Raw genomic sequence first — 21,819 nt, 5'->3', positions numbered from 1 at the left:
CCCTTTCCAGCACTCCCGAGTTTATGCTAACGAGGTAGTTTATAGTGGGGCTTAAGGTCCAATCTCCTAAGGTAGCCTCAGAATGGAGCTGGTCACTGAAGACCAATTTATTAAAGGGTGGGAACTTTTCAGCCCTACTCCAAACCGAGGGACAGGGTGTGATGGAGATTAAGTTCTATTAAAAAAAAACAAACTCTTGAACAAGGAGATTTCAGAGAGCTTCCAAGTTGGTGAACACAACGAAGTGCTAAGAGGGTGGTGCATCCCAACTCCATAGTGACAGAAACTCCTTTGCGCAGGACCTTTCAGAACTTTGCCCTATATACATCTTCATCTGGCTGTTCATTTGTATCCTCTGGAAGGACACAAAAGTTATACTTACTTTGTAAATTTAAATGATGTATCTTACTGAGTTATCTTACTGAGTTCTGTGAGCCACTCCAGGAAATTATTGTACTTTAGGAGGGTGTCATGGGAACTCCCAATTTATAGCCAGTTGGTCAGAAGATCAGGAGGTTTGGGACTTATAACTGGCATCTGAATGGTGGCAGTCCTGTGACACTGAGCCCTAAAGCTGTTAGTGTCAAAACTGAGTTGAATTCTTGAACATTCAGATAGTGTCTGGAGAATCAGAGACTTGGTTGTTGGTGTTGAAAAACACCTCATAGCCCAATGCACCTATGTTCATCCTGTCAAACAAGGTACCAGATATCTCATGTTACGTGCTTCACTAACTCCCTCACCTGACCTTCTTGCTTTTTTTAAAAAAGAGTCCATGCTGCCCCTCACCCTTCATTCAATAATTATTTTCCTATGTGGCAATCTTCCTTTAGATTATTTATTCTTTCATTCAATAAACATATATGCTAGCTCTCTACTAGACAGCTGATGATATAGAGGCGAACCAGATGAACAAAATTCATGCTGTAGTTAGCAGAGAAAGTCAATAAATACATAGAGAAAAATAAGTTAATGAATAAAATAAGGGAATGTGCTTTATAATATACTGAATAAGGAGTAGAGAGAAATTGTTCTAGGGAAAGAGGCACAGGCAAAAGCGTATGACAAATACATGGCAGGCATGTATGTGTTTAAGGGTTTAAGGGTTTCCAGAGTTATTTTGTACATATATAAGCAAATATATACATTTGGTCTCCCTTCCACATTCCCTCTTTCATTTTTTCACAAATAGCACTATATTATACACACTGTACTATATCCTGCATTATGTAGCTTGGAGATCATTCAGTAAGAGCTTCCTTATTTTAAAAAAGTGACTTTGTAATATGAAAAGCTCAATTTAAAGAATACTAATGCTAAAAATATTTACAAGAAGGTCAACACCAGATTCAAGGGAGATTTGAAAAACTGAATGTGAATTTGCAAGTTTTAGGGACTAAGAATGACTTGAATTTCACACAAGTAGTTCTCAAATACTGGTAGCCCAGAAGTCTAGTTAGGAGGGTCTTTGTTTTGTTTTGTGACACAATATCTGTCATTTATCCCACCTGCCCTGTGTACCCCATCTGACCTTTCAGCACACTAGTAATCACCTTGATCACACAGCATTTCATAAACACCATCAAGTGTCTTTGATGCACAACATATATAAATGAACGAATGAAATAACAGGATGTCCATGAGCTTACAACTGTCTTCCTCAAAAAAGCTGGGAATTCTGTTTCTATTTTGTTGGGATAGTGACTCTCAACATTTTAATTATATCCTACCAACATAGTTGAGAAACAATTTATGAAGTATTTTGTAAGATAAGATAGACAAAGTAGGGGAGGAAACAGGGCCAAGTGTGTCAGCCAGAAAGGGTTAGGTGCCTATGTAGTTAGGAACTGGAGAGTTGTAGAAGGACAGAAAGGACAACAGGATTTGATCACTGATTGATACAAGGGTGACAATCCGAAGGAATGCTTCAAAGGTGAATTCAAGGCTTCTAGGATGAGAGAGATCATTTTCAGAAATGAAGCAACCAGTTGTATGGGGAGATTCTAAGTTTAATTTGATATATAAAGACTTTTGGACTTACATAGGACCTTAGAGATATATTTTCAACATCATACATATATATATATATATATTTTTTTTTTTTCTTTTTAAGAAGAAACAAGTTGCTTTCTTAAGTGCAAACAAGTAATGGTATAGGTAGGACCCACTTTAAGCTTAAGAACCGATTTACAGTAAACTCAGAAAGGTCCCTTAAGTGGTTGTGCTCCAGAAGCAGATGCCTACCAAGCTTGGCTCTACATCTGCTGTGTATTATATGGGTCCTTAGTTAAGGCTAGATATGGAGTGGAATTTCAGGAAGTGGAAGGTGAAGGGGCTTCAAACAGGAAAGGAACTAATGTTTTTAAGCGACTATTTACCCCTCACTTTATATCTGGCTGTTTCATTTAATTCTCACCAAAACCCTACAAAATAGGTATTAATTACCGTTTTAGAGATGAGGACAATAGAACATTGGGTTTAGAAAGGCTAAATAAATGGCTCAAATTCTAAACCAAACCCAGATGTGTACAGGGGCCAACTCACCCTCAGTCCAGCTCTCCTCATACCAGACCACTCGACCTAATATACTCATTCTAAGAAGCCCAGAAACGGGACATCACACACATTTGCAGCCAAGCTGGGGCTAGAAAGCAGATAGGCTGGTCCCCACCCCCCAGGTCAAAGGTCTTCCCAGGGCAAACGCACGCCTTTATGGATCTGACAATCTACACCATTCTAGAAGTTACGGGAAGAGGGAGTAACAGCAATCGGCTAAAGAGAGCAGCAAGGAGAAAAAAAGAGCCGAAGAGGCACTTTGCGAATAGTGTGAGCAGAGTGAAAAGTGAATTGTGTCCCGTTACCCCTACTCATACCCGTTAACAAAACAGGCTCATTACCCAGCGTATTTCAGGAGGCTACTTGGCCAGCTTCATTCCTTATTGCCTTTCTGGAATTAAGTTTTCACTGTTAGCGTAAGTCCAGAAAAAACTATGTGAGGCAGGCAAGGTGTGCACTTCGGGGAGAAGTGGAAACTAGCAGGGCGAACCACAACTTGAGCCATCCCGGCGGCTTTGATTTTAGGACAGTTTGAAAGAGAAGTTCAGCGAAGACGCGCCTGCCCGAAGGGTGGGGCGCAGCAGTCCGGGCCGCGTTTCCTCCCAGCCCACGCCGCCTCTGCCTGCCACGTGACCTGCCGTGTTGTGGTCTGGCCCGCGTGGGTGGCGGGAACGGCGGGAGGGCGGGGGCGACGAGGGGCGGGTCACGTGACGGGGTTTAAATCTCCCGCAGCCGGAGCCGCGGGGGCGCCAGTGCCGCGAGTCGAGCGGGAGCAGAGGAGGCGAGGGAGGAGGGCCAGAGAGGCAGTTGAAAGATGGCGGACGAAGCGGCGCTCGCCCTTCAGCCCGGCGGCTCCCCCTCGGCGGTGGCGGCCGAGAGGGAGTCCCCGTCGCCGCCCGCCGGGGAGCCGCTTCGCAAGAGGCCGCGGAGAGACGGCTCTGGCTTCGGGCGGAGCCTGGGCGAGCCCGGTGGGGCGGCCCCTGAGCGTGAGCTGCCGGCGGCGGCCGGCGGCTGCACGGCGACGGCGGTGGCGCTGTGGCGGGAGACGGCGGCGGGCGGGGAGCGGGAGGCCCAGGCGGCGGCGGCAGCCGGAGAAGGAGACAATGGGCCGGGCTTACAGGGCCTATCCCGGGAGGCGCCGCCGGCCGACGACTTCGACGACGACGACAACGAGGGCGAGGAGGAGGAAGAGGCGGCGGCGGCTATTGGGTACCGAGGTGCGCAGGGCGCGGGCGGCCGGGACTGCGCATCCCCTCCGCCTCCCGGGGGCCTCTTCTGGTGTGGGGAAGGGGAGGCTCGGGCGGGTTGGGTGCTCGGTGCTGGGGGGCTCGTTCTGCGGCGTTCTCCTCCCCACTGGGGCCCTGCTCAGCGGCGCGCCTCGGCGGCTGCCGGCCTGACTGCGGGAGCGGCCCGTGGACTCGCTCCCTCCCCTCCCTCCTTCCCTCAGTTTGCGGCCCGCCCCGGCGGCCTCGCTCTCTGCGCAGCCGCCGGCTGGCGAGCCTCGCAGTTGGTTTTAAAATAAGTTTCTCTCCCCTCCTACTCTTAGCATATTGCTTTTGTCAAACGTCTTTTGCTTCTCCGCCCTCCAACCCCACCTCCCGCCCACCCCGCGCACTTAAAACTGCAACTTTTCACTGTCCTTTGCACCTTTTGCAGTTGTCTTTGCAAACTGACACCTGTGCAATTTGTAACTTTTTTGGTAGAGCCTTTATTTTTAAACTTGTTTCAAATTTTAAAGCTGTTTTTTTTTAAAGCTTTTTCTAAAGTCATAACCTGCAAGATTTGAAGAGCATAGCTGTTTCTAAAGACATTACTTTTCTGTGGTGCAGTTAATAATGAGCATAGGAGAGTTAGTTTTTGAGTTCTTATCGTGAATAGTGTTTGTCTTCCAGTCACATTCTTATAATGGTTTTTAGATGAGATATCTTTTTGTGTGTGCCCATGTAGCCCTGAAACACGAATTGACATTATTCTTGCATATTAAAGCAGATGTGATAGTTATGTGTGTCATATCATCTTGAGTGTTTCATTATTTTCTATTTGAGGAGTTTGTTCTGGATATATGTGAGTCTTTATCTGTAAATCCAATCAGTGGACCATTTGACCCTTTATAAAGGTTACAACGTGTGCATTAGGGACTGGATTAAGAAAATAACCCCTCACTTTAGGAAACAGTTTAATAGGAGAAACGAATAATGCAAAGGTATCTTTGTATGTTTAATATTATGTAAGAGAAGTGCGAGTTGTCATAGTTATATTTACACGACTTTTTTGGGTAAATTTTTGATAAGTTTTATGAATTGTCATTTGTGATCGATAAATTCATTGTAACTAGGTTACTACTTTTTGTGTTTTTATTACAAGTAGACTTAATTTCTTTCTAGAATTTGATGTACTGAAACTTAAGATTCTGGGCAAAATCCTAAAGTTGAAGATACACTGCTCTTGTGAACGGTGCAAGCAGATCCAGTAGGCATTCTTTATACAGGCAGTATGTTAAGTGCTTTATTCATTGAAAATTGTTGCATCATAATCATTATAGATGGTCATACATTTTAGATGCAGATTACTTAAGCAGTCTTGAGTTAACTTTTGGTTTCTTTTGCAGATAACCTTCTGTTTGGTGATGAAATCATCACCAATGGCTTTCATTCCTGTGAAAGTGATGAGGATGATAGAGCCTCACATGCAAGTTCCAGTGACTGGACTCCAAGACCACGGATAGGTATGATTTCACAGCTTAACAGAGTAAATGTCTTTTTCCATATTTTCTTTTTATGGCAACTAAAAATGTAATTCGGTGTCCCGTTATAGCCTGATGATGAGGTTCTCGGGTGTTTGCTGAGATTTACTGTCAGCTTGTTCCTAGGGAAAGTCTACTGTTTGTCCTTAAACAGCTTGGGCCCATGGAAGGTGGACTGTCTGGTATTTTCCAAACAACCAGGTCCTTCTCACACTTGCGGTTCTTAACACTTGTATCCTCTGTGGAATGGTCTTTTTCTCCAGTTAGAGTATCTTGCTTCCTCACTTCATATCCCTTATTTTTTCTTCTTAATACCTACCACTCATTGACAATATCTATATGTAACTTTTTTCTTATTTACTACTATATTTCCATTATCCAATGTAGTACTTAGAACGTAACAAAATAAATAAAAGGTGAATGAATAAACCATGAATGAAAGAGTAAATACAAAGCTGTATATAATTTTTATTGCCTGTTTCCTGTACTAGAATACAAGTCCCGTGAGAGCAGGGATTTCTTACTGTTGTCAGTGCCTAGTAGTGCCTGGCACATAGTTTGTCTTCAGTAAATATTTATGAAGTATTTGGATGAAATGGGAAAGTATTTTAACGTAGAGAACACTGTCAGATTTTTATACCAAAGTAATAATATGACCATTTCAAGATGATCTTTTTTTTAATGTGCTAATTCTTCCAAAAATGCCTTGACTCTTTAAACATAGTGATGATTAGTTCCTTTTCAGTGTCTATTATATTTACTGTATTTTTGGTTTTCTCAAGCTAGGAACTGAGCTAAGAAATTTCAAGGTAAAGAATTGTTAAAGCTCAGAACATCAGCACTGTAGGTATCATTTTGGGAGCTTGGTTAAGATTAAGTTGAAAGTTATTACTGGAAAAATTTTTAAAGGTAGTTATGTATAGATTTCTTTTTTCTTTATGTCTTTAATGATAAATAGTATGGGCTTTGGGGACTGGTGAGATCTTTCCTATATTGATTTGTAGAAACTTTTTGTACATAATCCTTGTCATCAATTATGTTGTATTTTTCTAAGTTTTAACCATAGAAATTTAATTCTAGTAGTTAGTTTGACTCTTAAAATATACATACTTGGTATTATGGTCTAGCGGCAGGCTCAACTGGTTTATAGCATTAGCTCTGAAGATACTGTGAATTAAACACCTTTATAGTGCATTTTCTTACTCTGCAAAAAAGCCTTAAAGATTGCCAATTCATAACTTCAACTGAAAATAATTGAGACTTTGAATTACTTGGAAGTTTATTTGATCTCTTTTCCCTCTTAATATAGGTCCATATACTTTTGTTCAGCAACATCTCATGATTGGCACAGATCCTCGAACAATTCTTAAAGATTTACTACCAGAAACAATTCCTCCACCTGAATTAGATGATATGACACTGTGGCAGATTGTTATTAATATCCTTTCAGAACCACCAAAAAGGAAAAAAAGAAAAGACATTAATACAATTGAAGATGCTGTGAAATTACTGCAAGAGTGCAAAAAAATAATAGTTCTAACTGGAGCTGGGGTATGTAAGATACATAACACACTAGTGAAAGGGGGAGGTGGTGTACGTTTTTTCTTAGGGCTTGTCCAATTTGTAAACATTTTTCTGGTGTAGTAGAATTTATTTTTACGTGATAATGGGCATTTGTGTTTGGAAACTGCTAAAAAGTGAGTGCAGTAGTAGTTGCTAAATTTAGGTTCAGTTTTTTAGAAACCTCTGTAACCTTAAAAAAGATGTGCTTCTGTTTATTAGCACAATAAGTAGGTGGAGTTAAGGCAGGATTTTTCCCTACATTATACCACAACTCCTAAAGGAGATGCAGGGACTTCTGCTTGCATTAAAGTGTGTCAGGATCTGATGGCAAAATTGGTTTTTCGTTTGATCTTCATGGGAGGACCAGGAATCTAATAGGAATTAGCAAGTAAAGAACTTACTGTTCAAAAGTTAACAGATTCCTACCTCTCCTCCATTTTAAATTAAGGTGATGTGATTGTGGTGGCTTGACATTTTTCATCTGCCTCTCTGTAGGGTCTCAGTTAACTAGCTGCCTAAGGCTATTTTATATTGTGTGTGGAATACAGAATATATGTTACATAGTAGTGACCAGAACAACTGTGGGAGTAAAATTTATTCCTGCTTTCAGACCTTTTGAGTTAAGAGTCTTAAATGATTGTGAAGAATAGTTACACTTTCCTCCCAGATGTGATTTAGACAAGTTTGCTTTTCTCTTAGGCCAAAGTGGAGTAACTCTGTTAAAATTGTGAAACATAACTTCTGAAATTGCTATTTGAAATGCCAAGGTTTATTTGTAGAAAAAGCATAGTGTGTGAATCTATTCTTAAAAATTAAAAATTGAAATACTGTAAAACATAGTTCTTTAAGGAAAATAAAGAAATTGAGTATTCTTTAAGTATTAGAACTGTGACCAGGTGAGAGATTTCTTTGGGAATAACTTGACTGTAATAGGAATTTGTGCCTGCTTTCTAGTTATAATAATTTGAAATGGTTTATTTCATTCTCAGTCAAGTTGTAGTTGCTTTCATTTGTTAAATGCTTATAAAGGTTTACAGTTAGCCTGACTTAAAATTCTTTACCCCATTGTGAATGGAGTATGTGGTGGATTTAATTGTACTGGTTTTCTGAGTGTTTTATTTCTAACTAGAAATTAGAGTAGGGCATTATTTCCATTCCTCTAAAGAAGTTTCAAACTAAAAATATTTTCAGCTCTTCCCTAATTGTGTGATAAGGGGGCTAGTAGTTACAAAGGTAGAGGTAGATGATTTAATGGTACAAATTATGCCATGCATATTTCAGGTTTCTGTTTCTTGTGGAATACCTGACTTCAGGTCAAGAGATGGTATTTATGCTCGCCTTGCAGTAGACTTTCCAGACCTTCCAGATCCTCAAGCAATGTTTGATATTGAATATTTCAGAAAGGATCCAAGACCATTCTTCAAGTTTGCAAAGGTACTATGAATTCCTATGGTTGTTCCTTTGGCCTTCTCTCATGAAAAATTAACTTTTGTTCACATTCAGGCTTTTTAAACTTACCATTCATTGTCTTGTAGAGTGGGTCCTAGTACTGTAGTAGAGTAAAATCACTGAAATATAGTCATTTCAGAATTCCCTTCTTCCAAGAAGGGACTATCATTTGCTTTTCATTTTAGGATTTTAGGTCATTAAGGATTTGGCCTTAACATTGTCTTAAGTTTTTTTTAGAGGTTAGTAGATCATATAAGAGTTAACACCACTGTTCTGATTTTGAAAATTTTTTATCAGAAAAGGAGAATAACATATGCTTTGGTATGTTTTATAATAGCCAGGTTTTAACACATGAGGACATGCCTGTACAATTTGTGATTAGAGGTGGAGAAGATTCTTAGGTTGCATTTCAGTAGAGGTTGATCTGCTCTGGAGTCTCTGGAGCTGCTCTGTTCCGTTCAGAAGCCGCTAGCCCCTGGGGCTATTGAGTGCTTAAGGGGACTGACCTATTACTATGGAAGTGTGGAAGATGCACCAGGTTTGGGAAACCTAGTATGGAAAACATACAAAATATACCATAGAACTTATTGTGTATTAATAAATATTACATGTGGAAATAATACTTCAGTAAATCAGACAAAGACAAATATATGCTATCATTTATATGTGGCATCCAAAAAGAAAATGATACAAATGAACTTATTTACAAACTAGAAATACACTCACAGACACAGAAAACAAACTGTGGTTACTAAAGGGGAAAGGGGTGAGGGAGAGGCATAAATTAGGAGTTTGGGATTAACAGATACACACTACTATATATAAAATAGATAAACAACAAAGACCTACTGTATAATAGAGGGAACTATATTCAGTATCTTATAGTAACTTATAATGGAAAAAATATGAAAAAGAATATATATGTATAATTGAATCACCTTATTGTACACCTGAAACTAACTTCGGTATTGGGTTGTAAATTATGAAAATTCATGTTTTTAATGTGGTTACTAGAAAATTTTAAATTACATACATGACTCACATTATGTTTTTATTAGGCAGCTCTGTTCTGGAGTATCAATTTCGATATTTTGGTCATCCCTTGGTTTCTGAGGTGGGGGGATTGTTTCCAGGGCCCCTCAGGTACCAAAATCTGAGGATGCTCAAGTTCCTTTGAAAATGGCATAGTATTTGCATGTAACTTATGTATTGCTATGGCCTGGAACTAAACCCACAATGTCTCTGAGGTATGCCTGTATGATGTAAATAGTTGCTGGCACAGCAAATTCAAATTTTGGCTTTTAGAACTTTTTGGAATTTTTCTTCCCCCTGAATATTTTTGATCCACAGCTGGTTGAACCTGAGGATTTGGGACCTGCAAATACAGAGGGCTAACATTATACCATACCCAAGAAATTTTACATTAGAAAACTTTTATCGTTAGTTTTATGGAAAGAAATTGCAGAATTACTGCTTAAGTTCAGTACATTTGAAAGGGTCTTTTGTATCAGTGCTTATTTTTTAATGAGTCTAAAAGTTAAATGGACCTGAATTTTAATTAACTTAAGAAAAACTCTGCTAATTCAGAATACATGGCATTAATTTAGCTTGATTGAATAATTAAAGAAGTAATTTTTTTCATGTAAATGTGCTTATAAGTAGGAATTTAGAGTAAGATGGGGAAATTATATTAAAATTTCTTGGATATGATTTGCTTGCTAAAACTGAAAACTAAATTTCAGAAATTTCAGGCTACTAAGAAATTTTAATCTTTCTAATAATCAACTTGAAACTTATAAAAATTTTGAACTTTGATGGTCATCACTATGTAGCCTTTAGAAGAAACAGCTGGCTCACACTGAATTGAATAAATAACATAAAGTTAGTTCTTTTTTGCTTTTCTTCATTACAAGAATACGAATATTTGATGATTTACTGTTTTTAACATACCGATGTCAGTGGTGCTACTATTGCATAACTTTGAAGACCAGTAAAACAGCACTTAGTTTTCTTGAACTGGACCTAGAACACTGGCTCTAGGGGGCAGAAATGAACACTTTAAGGAGACCATTAAGCGACTAGGAATTACTTTGATTTTATATCTCATTCTGTGAGTTTGATTCAGTAGTGCACTAACATAACGCTACTGGATTTTTGCTGTAAATTCTGTGTTCTGAGAGGAAACATAAACCATGTTGCCCAGACTAGATTGTCAGCTTTTTTCCCTATCACTTAAGTATGTACTAAATTGCCTGGTAAAAGTTGTAGCCTGACACTTGGAAAAATGGGGTAACAGAGAATAGAAATAGCAAGGTGAGAAAGATTGTAACCTTAGTTGTCTAATGGGTATTCATTTTTAGCTTAAACTAATTTTGACATGTAAGAATCTGTAGAAGCAATTAATTACTCTGACAAAGACAAATTATAAATGCATATAATAGAATCTAGACAGTGCATAAGAGAAAATAAAGTATCTCAGTAAAAATGGCTCAATGATAATGTGTTACAGTATTAGCTACTGTGTACAAATTTTATACTACCTGGGAGAAGAGTTTGGAGGGACAGCATGTTTAATTTTCTATGAAAGTTTTAAGAATTTGCATGTTTTTATTAGTTAATAAAGTGAAAAAGTAATTCAATTCAATCATTTATAAAGTGCAGCATTTTACTGTCTTTATGTAAATTTAATTTTGCTTGATTGCTTTCTGAGTTTTCATTTAAGTTCTGGTAAGAGCTAAATAATCTTTGAAACTGCCACTCAAATAGGATATTATACTTCAATTCTCACATTAGGAACTGCCTAAAAGAGTGTTTCTAGTTGCTGAAGTAGCGCTTAAAATTAATAGTAATAGGTAAGAAGGACTGAGTTATTTTGGGTCAGAAAATGAATACCTACGAAAATGGTGAAGGACAAGTAAGGACAAAGAATGAAAGATAGTATCCAAAAATGTTGGATGGGGGAGGGTATGGTAAGTGTTGATAAGTTTTACTAGATTCTTAAAATAATACATGAGTAAAATACTCAGCTCAAATTTTCTATCAGGTGCTGTACTAGGGAGAAAGTTATGAAAGTGGTTATTTTGCTAATTATGAGAGAAAATGAATTTACTACAAAGCCGTGAAAACAGGGAATATTGTGAATTTAGGCATATTGGAAAGAAAGTTTCTACAGATGACTATAATTATTGAGAAGAAACTTCGATTTCACTTAGACTAGAAATTCTAAGTAATGGAGAAGTATGTGAAAGAGTTACTGGTTCATTAGAGCAGTTTCTCAACTGTTGACATTTTGGGGATGGATAATTCTTTGCTGTGAGTAGCTCTTCTGTGCATTGTAGGATATTTAGCAGCAACCAGTGGCCTCCCACTAAATGCCTTTAGCCCCCTCACCCCTAGTCTTGACAATCAAAAATGTCTCCCGATGTTGCCAAATGTCCCCTGCAAAATTGCTCCCTGTTTGAGCCCCACTGTATTAAAACAGTGTGCCTACCTGTGGTACCACTTTGAATTCTTCTACACAAGAACAATTAAAGCCAACATACTTTCCTGTTCTGAACCATTATCCTCTTGCATAATGCGGGCTTAAATTGATAATGAGTTGTGGTCATGGTTCTCAGGAGTCTAAAACAATTCATTGATGATGATAAAAATGAGTCGTTTTAGTACAAGTCATTGAAGGTGAAACTGAGGATTATAAAATGATTTTTTTTTTTAAAGGACTGTGTTCAAAGAGTGTAGTTGCTATCCCATATTGACTATAGTGAATATTCTTCTCCCTAAAATTAAAATTCAAGAAAAAGGGAGAAATATGAACTGAGTTCTTAAGAACTTAATTCCAAAAATATATTCATTCCATAAATACTTTATTGATAATTGGCAAACATATCAGATTATATAGTTATAAAGTTAAGAAATCTAAAAACCAGCTCATTACTTCATTACATCAAAAAATATAACATAACCTACCCCCATGCTCCCCGCCAAAAAGAGACCCATGTACCTGAATACAGTATGTTAAAACCAAGTGTATAAATACAGTATTATAGCTGGATGTATATTTTCTTTATAAATATGGGCTCTTTTACCTACTGCTTTACAATTTACAGTATTTTAATTTGATAAACTTTCTGTCAGATACTTGAATACTTTATAATGGCCTACTGTAATTAATCCTGCAATTGTTCATTTTGGATGTTTCCTACTTTCTGTTATTACCAATAATACTGCTATGATTGTTCTTTCTGGTATGTTTCTGATTTTCTTAAAATCTTTCCAAAAAGCAATGTTGCTTGCTGCTCAGGGTCTTGATTTGTTTTACCTTACTGCTACCTGGAAAGGTAGAATTAAATATACTCCCATCGGAAGTGTGTAAGAAAGCTGATTTAGCATGCCCCTGCCCTCTCGCCCACAAAAAAAGTCTCCATAATACATTATTAGCATTAAAGTATTTTTCAGAAATTGTGTGTGTATGTGTTAGTGTATGTGTTATGTATATGGTTTAAAAAAATTAACATACAGATGTCATTTGGTCTCTCCCTTCAGGCTTCCCTACCTCTTATCTTTCTCAAAGGTTACCATGGTAAAATGTGTCCTAGGAAAAATGAGTAAACCCGTTTGTTTGTGTGTGTAGGGCAAGAGGTATTGTAAGTTTCTCATAATACTTTTTTTAAAATATATTTTTATTGAAGTATAGTCAGTTTACAATGTGTCAATTTCTGGTGTACAGCACAATACTTCAGTCATATAGGAACATAATACCTGTATTTGTTTTCATATTCTTTCACCATAAGTTACTACAAGATATTGAATATAGTTCCCTGTGCAATACAGTATAAACTAATAATACTTTAAAAATGATTACCTACAGAATTACCAACACCCTTTTGTCTCCGTTGCTTTTTTTCCCACTTAATATTGTTGGAAATAGTTTCATAATGGCACTTAGATATGCCTCATTTTAAAGAAAAGGCTGCACAGTTGTTTTTTTTTTTTTTTTTGTAGTTGTACTACAGTGTTAATCAGTCTCTTGTTAGTGGATATTTAGTTATTTTTAAAGCAATTAAAACTATCGTTACAATAAAAAAATCAGCATCTTTTTTAATTAAAAAAATTTTTTTGGCGGAGGAGGGAGGTAATTAAGTTTATTTTTTAATTAATTTTAGAAGAGGCACTGGGGATTGAACCCAGGACCTCGTGCATGCTAAGCATGCACTCTACCACTTGAGCTATACCCTCCCCCCTGCATCTTCTCATATTAGTGTGTTCTATTTTGTTTATTAGTGTAGATGACTGCTTTGTACTACTGGCCATATGTATATCTTTGAATCATCTGATTCTTCTTCGCATTTTTTTCCATTGAGATGCTTTTCTTTCTCAGTGATTTGTGGGAACTTTACATATTGTCAAATGTTTTTATGTTAAGAGGGTGATTGGAATTCCAGCCTCCAGTAATCCCATGAAGATGTGCAAAATGAAATACTTAGTAGGCTAGATTAGTCTTACTAGACTGATTTGCAAAACCTTATAGAAATGGTACTTAGCCTGAAAGAAAAATAGGAAACATGCGGTTGAGGGATTAAAAATCGAAAAGGCAGTATTAGTATTACATAGTGGTTAAGAGCTGCACTTTGGCATCACAACTGGGTTTGAGTGATAGCTATGCTACTTACTGGCTCATATGACTACTGGCAAGTGACTTAATGTACTTTCATTTTTTCATTGGCAAAATGGGATTTATATGTTTACAGGAGGGTCAGCAGACCTTTTCTGTAAATGGCCAGGTAGTAAATGTAACCTGCTTTGTGGACAACATGGGAGCTCTGTCAAACTGTTCTTTTCCTTTACAGTTCTTTGAAAATGTAAAAACTCAGTCCTCAGCCCAGTCTACAGCGTTATTATAAAGTGCTTCTGTTACGCCTGGTGCATTAAGTGGTAATGAATAGCTTGACTAATTGAAATTTTCTTGTGTTAGGTTAGTATAGGGGCTGCAGACTAGAGCCTCAGCCCAAAATCTTAAATATTTACTATCTGGTGCCCCGGTATGGGTAAAGTTTGCTGAACCTTGAGTTCCTCAGGAAACCAGACTTTTAAGGGGGAAAAAAGTAGTTAATTTGTCAGGTGACTAACTTTAATTTGTAAATATTGGTTAGGTAAGATTGAACAGTCTGTGGTTTTGTGGAATGAATGTAACAGGACCAGGGATTATCAGGATTTTCCTTACCAAGATCAATCAGTTGGACTTAACATGGAGAATTTAGGTTCTAGTTTCCTTTTTCTTTCCTTTCCTTTTGTCTTTTATTTCCTTTTTCTTTTCTTTCTTTCACCCAGGACCTCATACATGCTAAGCATGTGTTCTACCAGTTGAGCTGTTTCTCTCCTCACTAGGTTCTAGTTTAACAACTCTCCTTATTACTTAACAAATAGTAGCATCAGACTTGTGATGAGTCTTTTTAGTTTCAAGGGGCTGCAATTAACATGCCTACCTTTTGCTGGAATTTTAAGAAAGCAAGCGGAGTGTCTCTGGAGAAAGCCCATTATTTCTACATGAAAACTAATTATGGCAGGTAGATCTGAGCTTTAGTTTTGGCCACATTGGTTGCCTATGGCCAGTTACTGGATTGTTTGCATGTTTCTGGACACAGCTGTGTGAAAGCAACTTGTTATTAATTTTAATAGCATTTTGAGCCTTTGGTCTGGGCTCTGCTTCCACTCTGTTCTAAAAGGATCCCTATGGCAATAACAGTGGTCCAGCCCACATGATTGGTTCCTTAATAGGGCTTAAGGATGTTCAGATTTGGGATGGCCTGTCTTGCTTAGAACAGTAATTAGCATGTCACAGTTCCATATCTGAAAGTTGTATCTCAGCTATTAGTTTTTAGTAAACTTCTCTTGTTAAAAGAGTCTGATTTAGGACTAGTTTCTATGTAACAGTCCTTCCTGAGTACAGTTTTTTTCCCCCCATTATTTAAGATTATATCCCTTAATTTGAACATAGTATTCAAATTTAATGATTCAGACATGGTCCACTGCATATTTAACAGAAAACATAAGTTTCGATTCACTTAGGTTCTAACACATAAAGTGTTGGCTTGTAAAATAAAAAAAAATCCTTTATAAATTATTCCCAACTATAGGAATTGATTTGTAAATTTAAGGGCTAAATTATCCTGAATTAACAAAATAAAATTTTTGGAGGAGGGTATAATTAGGTTTTATTTACTTATTTATATGGAGGTACTGGGGATTGAACCCAGAACTTCGTGCATGCTGACCACACACTCTACCACTGAGTTATACCCTCCCTCTCATCCTGAACTGTTAATGGGTAAGACGCGAAGGGAAGCTGGAGTGTAGAGTTGAATCTAGTGTTCCTACAGGTCTTTGTGCTTCTTACTTTCCCCTTTGAAAAAGGGTGGGAGATGATAAAGCACAAAAAAGTTCATTCCAGAAGGGTGGAGTCTTAATACTCATGCTGCCCAGTGTTGCTCTGGAGGTAGTCAGCCATTTGTGGTGCTTCTGGCATGCTATTAGCATTTTCCTTAGATCCTGTTGCCCAACATACTCTAATATTTGTTAAAATACTCTGACAGCTATTTCCAGAGGGAGGTTTAATAAGGTATTATGGTGTTTAATCCTCTAAATGTAAATGTAATAGAACAAAGCATCCTGGGGGGGAAAGCATTGGTTACTAGAGCACAACCCAATAGTCCAGAACATAATGTGGCTTTCAGTTTTCTATAAACATCAGCTTTGATAAACTCTTCACTTGTTACTTCTTTCTATATGCACTTTATTAAATCACAGTGTTGTTTATGAAATTCATGATAAAAATTTGAATGGGAGGCAGAATTTTGGGTTTTGTATAACATTTTCAGCAGCATATGGGCATGTATGTGATAGTTAAGAGATCTGCTTATTTTTCACTTAAAGGATATCCCTGTAGATAGTTTTTTTAAACTTGAAATATTAAGTAGATTAAAAGTTAAAAGTTGTGTAGAATCTATTAAACTTTTTCTGTATGACATCAGAAGGGACAGTTCCCTTGCCTGTTTTATAGCTTATTTGTATCCTTCCTGAGTTGATGTTTAAATGAACCTATCTATATACTTTGCATTATAGTTTCCATTTTTGCTTAATAACAATAAAAAACCAAAACTGTACACACTGCTGACCAACTTTTTTTCACGTTGTCGTGGGCTATCTTTCAGGTCAGTGTATCTAGTCCTCCTGCATTCATTTTAATGGCTGCATACTCCACTATTATGGATGTACCATTTCTACAACCAGTCCCCTAGTGATGGACATATGGTTGTGTCGAGTTTTTTGCTAGCACTGTAATAGGTTAGAGGCTGAGGCTGTAATGAATGGTGAGGAAGTCGTCAGAACTGCTACTTCAAAGAAAAAAGTAGAGAAGAAACTTCCTTTGCCAGAGTCACTTACTAAATGAAATTTAATAGAAGAAAAAACACTGTCAAAAGTTGAGAGGACCAAAATTGATACTTTTTCTCTGATCTTTTTGCCATGTGTATATCTGAATTCTTTGTTTTTAAAGAAGAAACAGCATTGAAGCATTATTTGGGGGGAAAAACACACACACAAAATCCAGCAACTCAGCATTCATGAGCAACTCTATACTATACCAGTATGTGCCTGTGCAGTGGAAGGAAAACAATTTTGGTAAGGAATTAAAACTTTAGCTTTAAACTTCCAACAGGTTGATATTTATAATGAATGATGAATCAAAAAATTTTAATACTATGTTGACAGTGCCTTTTTTTAGTTTTAAAAAAGAAGTCACCATACCTTTGATATCTTTCAGTTTAAACTTTCCCCCTTTTTTCCTTTAAAAAAAAATCTGAATTTGCAGCCAACAAAACTTAGATATATATTAAGGTGTGTATTTCTTCTGACTTTTACTAAAATATCTATTAACATTTTTAAGAGATGTTTATGGGTTGACTTTATCCTTTTCAAGGGGCCAAGTTCACTAATTGCTGAGTTTTATACATATTACAGCAACAGTCCTTTGGTAGGTGTGTGTTGCATCCATCTAGATGCTTTGAGATGCTCATATATTGTTTTTTAAATAACTTACACACAGGGAATTATCACTGGTATTTTTTTTTGTCTGTTTGTTTTGGTTAAACCTAAATGTATGACATCTGTTACCCTTATTTCTTTTTATCTTTTTTTCTGCTTTTTGCATTATCTAGGAAATATATCCTGGACAGTTCCAACCATCTCTCTGTCACAAATTCATAGCCTTGTCAGATAAGGAAGGAAAACTTCTTCGCAACTATACTCAGAACATTGATACACTGGAACAGGTTGCAGGAATCCAAAGGATAATTCAGTGTCATGGTCAGTAAACTTCAGAATTGCTATTATTTATTTACTAGTTTTGTAGAAAAAAATAGAATTAGAAAGTAGGCTGCCATCCAGGAATGGAGATTAAGCCTTATTATTTAATCATATTTTATGATTAATTGTTGATGAGTAGAGCCCAAAAAAAGGAAATCAGAAAGTACTGGCCTTGACAGTTAACTGTACAAAACATCAAACGTAACGTGCTTTTGTATTTCAAAAGATGTAGCAGCAGTTGCATAACATTACATTCTTTTAAATAATCTCTTTGGATTACAAAAGTAGCTATGGATGAAAAAAAATGGCATCTTTAGGAAACCAAAAGAAACTACTGGGTAGTTCAGATGTACAGGATTCAGAAATTTGAAGACTTGATCTAAAACAAGTATGAATACACAACCATTTTCTTATGTATCTAAACTGTCTTTAAAACACAGCTCTTAAGCTAAGGTAATATAACAGTAACCTTCAAAATCTGCAGTTCTAGTCCTGGAGGAGTTGGTTTATTAAAAAGAGTAGCTTTAGGAAGCATCAATATATCAATGTCTCTCTTGTGAAGGCCTTAGAATTTTTAAATTCTCTAACTTTTTGGTGTCAAATTTATATTATAACTTTCGTGGTATGTTTAAGAAATGGAAAATTCCTTTAATAAAAGCATATATATTGGTTGTTTTTAGGTTCCTTTGCAACAGCATCTTGCCTAATTTGTAAATACAAAGTTGACTGTGAAGCTGTACGGGGAGATATTTTTAATCAGGTAATTTATTTTAGGAATTGTGCATGTCTCTGATCTGTTTCTTTTGCCTCAATCTTTTTTTTTTCCCCTGAAAGTATGTAGTACAGAAACATTCAGGAAGTCAGTATTAGTTACCATTGGGAATTCCAGTGAAATACACAAAAACCTTTCAATACCTTAAATTGAAAACATTGATCCATGCTCTCTCTCAAATGATTAAATTGGTTACTTCATATATAAGCCTAAAATAAAAACCCAGATCATAAGTTGGGGTTTTATTTAGTTTAGTTTTTCTCCTTACTCTCCCTTTTAGTGCCTGTCAGATTCAGAATCTTAAATGAGTTGTGATTTAAAATTTAAAAAAAATTTATATTACGGTTTTTGAAGATTTATTATTAATTAGGTTTAATCATTTAATTTTAGAGGAGGTACTGGGGATTGAATCCAGCTCTACCACTTGAGCTATACCCTCCTCCCTTAAAATTTAAAAAAATTCCTGCATGAAGTATTTTGTACAAAGTATTGTACGCTGCGAAAAAAATTTACAGGAAAATATGGCAGAGAATAAACAACATCCAGAAATAAATTCCTTGTGGTTAGTCACACATCTAGTTAATCATGTATAATTATTAGAGAAGGATGGCATCACTGTATTTTACAAACTTATTTTTTAAAGGATTAGTTGTGTGTGTACGTACGTATATACATATGCTGGTTTTTCCTTTTAATATATAACAAACTATTGAATATCAGATGTAGGTCTATACAGATATAATAGCACAGATAATAGCAAAATTGTATTTCACTTTATGTTAACAAATTAATGGGTCATTGATAGTTGATGTTGTTTAGGTTTTACCCAGTTTTCCCTGCTGTTTATCCGCAGCTTTTCTATTTTCTTTGATAATTTTGAAATGCATTCTTGGGAAGTGTGGAAATGTTGACTATTTCTAACTTGGGCCTTCTCTTTCCCACCTCATCCAAAATCTGGAACATGCAGGTGGTTCCTCGATGTCCTAGGTGCCCAGCTGATGAGCCACTTGCTATCATGAAACCAGAGATTGTCTTTTTCGGTGAAAATTTACCAGAACAGTTTCACAGAGCCATGAAGTATGACAAAGATGAAGTTGATCTTCTCATTGTTATTGGGTCTTCCCTGAAAGTAAGACCAGTAGCACTAATTCCAAGTAAGTTGGTGATGGTTTTTAGAGAACCATTTCTGTATATATTGCCATGGGTTGTGGGTCTGTAGAGTAGACCCCAGTGATCTTGCTGTTTCTTGTTAAAGGGGGAAAGGGAAATAGCTCAGTGGTAGAATATGGGCTTAGCATGCTTGAGGTCCTGGGTTTAATCCCCAGTACCTCCATTAAAAAAAAAAAAAAATCTTGTTAGAGTGGTGAAGAGTCAAACTATTTTTCTTTAGGTGACATTCTTGTTCATGAAGATTGGTTTATCTCACATTTCATTGGGGTTTAGGTGGGTGATACTACTTTCAAAACAGAAGTAAATATAAAATTGTACTGTATATAAAACTTAAGACAATGGGAAACAGTTCAACCTAAACTTTTCAATGGAATGTGTTTTTAATGTGGCAGAAGTTAACATCAACTAAGTTATATACAGTTAGGAAACAGTAAAATAAAAAAATCTGTGTTTTTAATCTTAATTTGATCTTTCAAATTTAATTGATTTTTGGTCCAGTAAATTCAAATGTATAGCTTGATAGGTGTGTAATGTACTCATGTAAGATAGAATTTCAGAGTTCACAACGTTTGGTTTGTTTTTGTAAAAATAACAATGCCTTGTCATAATCATTGTATGTAGATCAGCTCTACCCATAAGGGTGTTTGTGCATATAAAAATGCTCAATTTGAATCCCTGATGCTCTCAGGAATATTTCTTTAACCCGTGCTCCTGTACTTCTTTTCCCTCCCTCAGTGAGCAAACAGGGAAAGGAAGATAGAGAGACTGATTTCAGTAGATTAGTTGTGCCCTAAAAAGTGAGGGAAGAAAGAAAGCAGAGAATATCAAACCCTTAACTAGAGAATTAAATTAGACTCCTACACCAGCAAATAGGCAGCCAGGGTCAACCACTGGAAGAAACAAGGAGTTATGTCTCCAATTCAGCATGTTTCCTACCTGACATGTAGTGGTTTTAGCAGTTTAATTCGATCTTCCCTAAATAGCTGTGAAATTTTATCAAAGTAGAATATAGGACAGTTTTTAAACAGAATTTGAAAATTTAATGTATAAGCTTTTTTATTTTTTGAGTTTTTTTTTTTCCTCTTTAAAGGCAGAGAAGTGTTAAGTTTTCTGTGGGGTAGTATAATAGTGATAGGCAAAGGTTCTTTTTTTAAAACAAGTAAGACACTGGTGTATGATAGTGGAAAGTAGACTTGTATGAAGTTTTACATTTTATATTGGGAGCCATTCAGAATAACTATCACCTCCTTTGTGCCAAGAACTCTTTGTATTAACTCACTGAATCCTCCCTGCGAGCTTGTGGAAAAGTAGTTATTATCCCCATTATACACACAAGGAATTGAGGTACAGAATGGAAAAGATGATTACTCAGAGGCAAGCAAATAGGTGACAGGAGCAGAAACTGAAATTCTGAAAGATGTTTAACTGTTCATCTGTTTACTTGATAGCTTGATGATATGTAATAGCTTGGTTATGTATTAGTGGCAGGTTTTTTTTCATATCGGGAGCATGTTAGATTTTTATGTAGTGTATTTGTTGTGCCTTTATTAGGGCGCCTCCCTTCCTTTCTCTAACTTACTTTTTCACTCTACTTTTAGGTTCCATACCCCATGAAGTGCCTCAGATATTAATTAATAGGGAACCTTTGCCTCACCTGCATTTTGATGTAGAGCTTCTTGGAGACTGTGATGTCATTATTAATGAATTGTGTCATAGGTTAGGTGGTGAATATGCCAAACTTTGCTGCAACCCTGTAAAGCTTTCAGAAATTACTGAAAAACCTCCACGACCACAAAAAGAGTTGGCTCATTTGTCAGAGTTGCCACCCACACCTCTCAATATTTCAGAAGACTCTAGTTCACCAGAAAGAACTCCACCACCAGATTCTTCAGTGATTGTCACTCTTTTAAACCAAGCAACAAACAATGTTGATGACCCAGGTGTGTCTGAATCGAAAGACGGTGTAGAAGAAAAATTACAGGAAGTACAGACTTCTAGGAGCATTGAAAGTGTTAATGAACAGATGGAGAATCCGGATTTGAAGAATGTTGTCTCCAGTACTGGGGAGAAAAATGAGAGAACTTCAGTTGCTGAAACAGTGAGAAAATGCTGGCCAGCTAGACTTGTAAAGGAGCAGATTAGTAAACGGCTTGATGGTAAGAAAGGCTGTTGAACCATTTTGAAGGTATAATTATGGTAACAAAAT

The 21,819-nt window shown here is 36.8% G+C and overlaps 2 protein-coding genes across 7 annotated transcripts in view; one reads left to right on the top strand and one right to left on the bottom strand.

The window, feature by feature from the left end:
- Nucleotides 1-21,819, top strand: part of SIRT1 (sirtuin 1) — a 60,444-nt gene that overhangs the window by 30,696 nt on the left and 7,929 nt on the right. Inside the window, exons 1-8 of one of the 4 annotated variants that reach the window (XM_031461214.2) lie at nucleotides 3,303-3,773; nucleotides 5,165-5,281; nucleotides 6,609-6,850; nucleotides 8,144-8,296; nucleotides 17,524-17,671; nucleotides 18,352-18,431; nucleotides 19,411-19,597; nucleotides 21,212-21,769. In XM_031461214.2, coding sequence (XP_031317074.2) covers nucleotides 3,371-3,773; nucleotides 5,165-5,281; nucleotides 6,609-6,850; nucleotides 8,144-8,296; nucleotides 17,524-17,671; nucleotides 18,352-18,431; nucleotides 19,411-19,597; nucleotides 21,212-21,769 — 1,888 coding nt within the window. In that variant the 5' untranslated portion in view covers nucleotides 3,303-3,370. Of the gene's footprint in view, nucleotides 1-3,302; nucleotides 3,774-5,164; nucleotides 5,282-6,608; nucleotides 6,851-8,143; nucleotides 8,297-16,862; nucleotides 16,988-17,523; nucleotides 17,672-18,351; nucleotides 18,432-19,410; nucleotides 19,598-21,211; nucleotides 21,770-21,819 lie in introns of those variants that run through there. The other 3 variants (XM_064488124.1, XM_064488125.1, XM_064488126.1) reach the window with 3 other exon arrangements.
- The window catches only part of HERC4 (HECT and RLD domain containing E3 ubiquitin protein ligase 4), a 142,569-nt gene continuing 129,332 nt past the window's right edge, over nucleotides 8,583-21,819 (bottom strand). For 2 of the 3 annotated variants that reach the window (XR_010381943.1, XR_010381941.1), the window contains one exon: nucleotides 8,583-8,860. The gene's annotated coding sequence lies outside the window, so the exon portion shown is untranslated. Of the gene's footprint in view, nucleotides 21,674-21,819 lie in introns of all 3 variants that reach the window. The other variant, XR_010381942.1, reaches the window with a different exon arrangement.

Source organism: Camelus dromedarius, chromosome 8 (assembly GCF_036321535.1).
Source record: "Camelus dromedarius isolate mCamDro1 chromosome 8, mCamDro1.pat, whole genome shotgun sequence".
NCBI lineage: Eukaryota > Metazoa > Chordata > Mammalia > Artiodactyla > Camelidae > Camelus > Camelus dromedarius.
The sequence above is the reverse complement of the archived record's forward strand: the minus strand, read 5'-3'. Positions and strand labels throughout refer to the sequence as shown.